Genomic DNA, 1677 nt, shown 5'->3' with positions numbered 1-1677 from the left:
CATTGCACTCCAGCCTGGGCACCAAGAGTAAAACTCCGTCTCAAAGAAAAAAAAAGAAAAAAGGTATAATAATACCTACCACCCTTGTTACAGGAATTACAGGAGTTAATGCCCTTTACATTTAAAGCAGTGCTTGACATATAGTAAGGGTTACACGTGTGTCTGCTACATCTATTATTCAGTGCCCAGACTCCACATTCACCTCTACTTTGCCTCTCTCTGGGGTCCTGGCCTTTCTGCCTGCTGCCCCACACCATTTTTTTTTTTTTTTTTTTTTTTGGGACATGATCTCGCTCTGTCACCCATGCTGGAATGCAATGGCTCCATCTCGGTTCACTGCAACCTCTGCCTCCTGGGTTCAAGCAATTCTCCCACCTCAGTCTCCTGAGTAGCTGGAATGACAGGTGCACACCACCACGCCCAGCTAATTTTTATATTTTTTGGTAAAGACAGGGTTTTGCCATGTTGCCCAGGCTGGTCTCAAACTCCTGATGTCAAGTAATCTCCCTGCCTCAGCCTCCCAAAGTGCTGGCATTACAGGTGTGAACCACTGTGCCCCACCCTTCCTACCCTATTCTGACACCAGCCACCACAGCTAGCATAAGACTGCTTGCAAATGTTTATAAAAGAGGGGGCCCCAATCTGGAAGCATCCAGCTAATGGCGTCTCTTGAAGCCATAGTTGCATAACAAGCCCAGTGCATTTACCAAATTGGATGTTGCATCGGTCAGCATCACCTAGTGGCTAGTTACAAACATTCCCAATATATCACCAGCTAAACACAGTCAATATGTTAATGTCATAGTCCAAGGTGGTTGAGAAGTGGAGATGCAAAGCTCCATAAATCAGTCGGGAGCCAAGTGTATCATGTAGTTCTGTCATCCCTCAGGGCTTTGGGGATATCAGCTGACAGATAGGGGACAGAACCTACAAGACTGTGCAGGAGGGTTTTATGGACCAGGTCTGGGTATTTCCCATAGCCCTTCTACCCCACATCCCATTGGCCAGTTATCACATGACAACCCTAGCTGCAAGGGAGCCTGGGAAATGTAGTCTACATAGGTGCCAGCAGAATAGGGGACAGAACTTGGTGTGAAACTTCCCAGTCTTTGTCTGCCACAGAAGTTTCACTGGGGTAGCTTTTCTTGGGTGGTGGGGGTGATGATGGGGGGAGACACCACTAACCACTGCTCTGGGCTCATTCTTAATTCCTCTGCCCGCTGACCTCCATCCACAGAAGGCTGAAGCTCTTCTTCAGCAAGATGGCGACTTCCTGGTTCGTGCCTCTGGGTCTCGTGGGGGCCACCCCGTGATCTCCTGCCGCTGGCGGGGCTCAGCCCTCCATTTTGAGGTGTTCCGTGTGGCCCTGCGTCCCCGGCCAGGCCGACCCACAGCTCTCTTTCAACTGGAGGATGAGCAGTTCCCCAGCATGCCCGCTCTGGTTCACAGTTACGTGACAGGCAGGCGCCCACTGTCCCAGGCCACAGGGGCTGTGGTCTCCAGGCCTGTGACTTGGCAGAGGCCTCTGCGACGCAGCTTTAGCGAGGACACCCTGATGAATGGCCCAGCTCGGACAGAGCGTCTCAGGTACTCACAGTCTCCCTGCCTCCTTAAGAACACCCAGCACTCTCAGGGTTTTCCAACTCAATGGTTGACTTTCTTTTTTTTTTTTTTTTT

The 1677-nt window shown here is 50.6% G+C and overlaps 1 protein-coding gene across 2 annotated transcripts in view; it reads left to right on the top strand.

The window, feature by feature from the left end:
* SH2D3A (SH2 domain containing 3A) overlaps window positions 1-1677 on the top strand; it is a 19295-nt gene that overhangs the window by 11255 nt on the left and 6363 nt on the right. The window contains exon 3 of one of the 2 annotated variants that reach the window (XM_011967444.1): window positions 1238-1587. The exons of the other annotated variant lie outside the window; for it this stretch is intronic. Coding sequence (XP_011822834.1) covers window positions 1238-1587 — 350 coding nt within the window. The remainder of the gene's footprint in view (window positions 1-1237; window positions 1588-1677) is intronic. 2 annotated transcript variants of the gene reach the window in all.

The sequence above is a fragment of the Mandrillus leucophaeus genome, unplaced genomic scaffold (assembly GCF_000951045.1).
Source record: "Mandrillus leucophaeus isolate KB7577 unplaced genomic scaffold, Mleu.le_1.0 Scaffold8, whole genome shotgun sequence".
NCBI classification, from domain to species: domain Eukaryota; kingdom Metazoa; phylum Chordata; class Mammalia; order Primates; family Cercopithecidae; genus Mandrillus; species Mandrillus leucophaeus.
The sequence above is the reverse complement of the archived record's forward strand: the minus strand, read 5'-3'. Positions and strand labels throughout refer to the sequence as shown.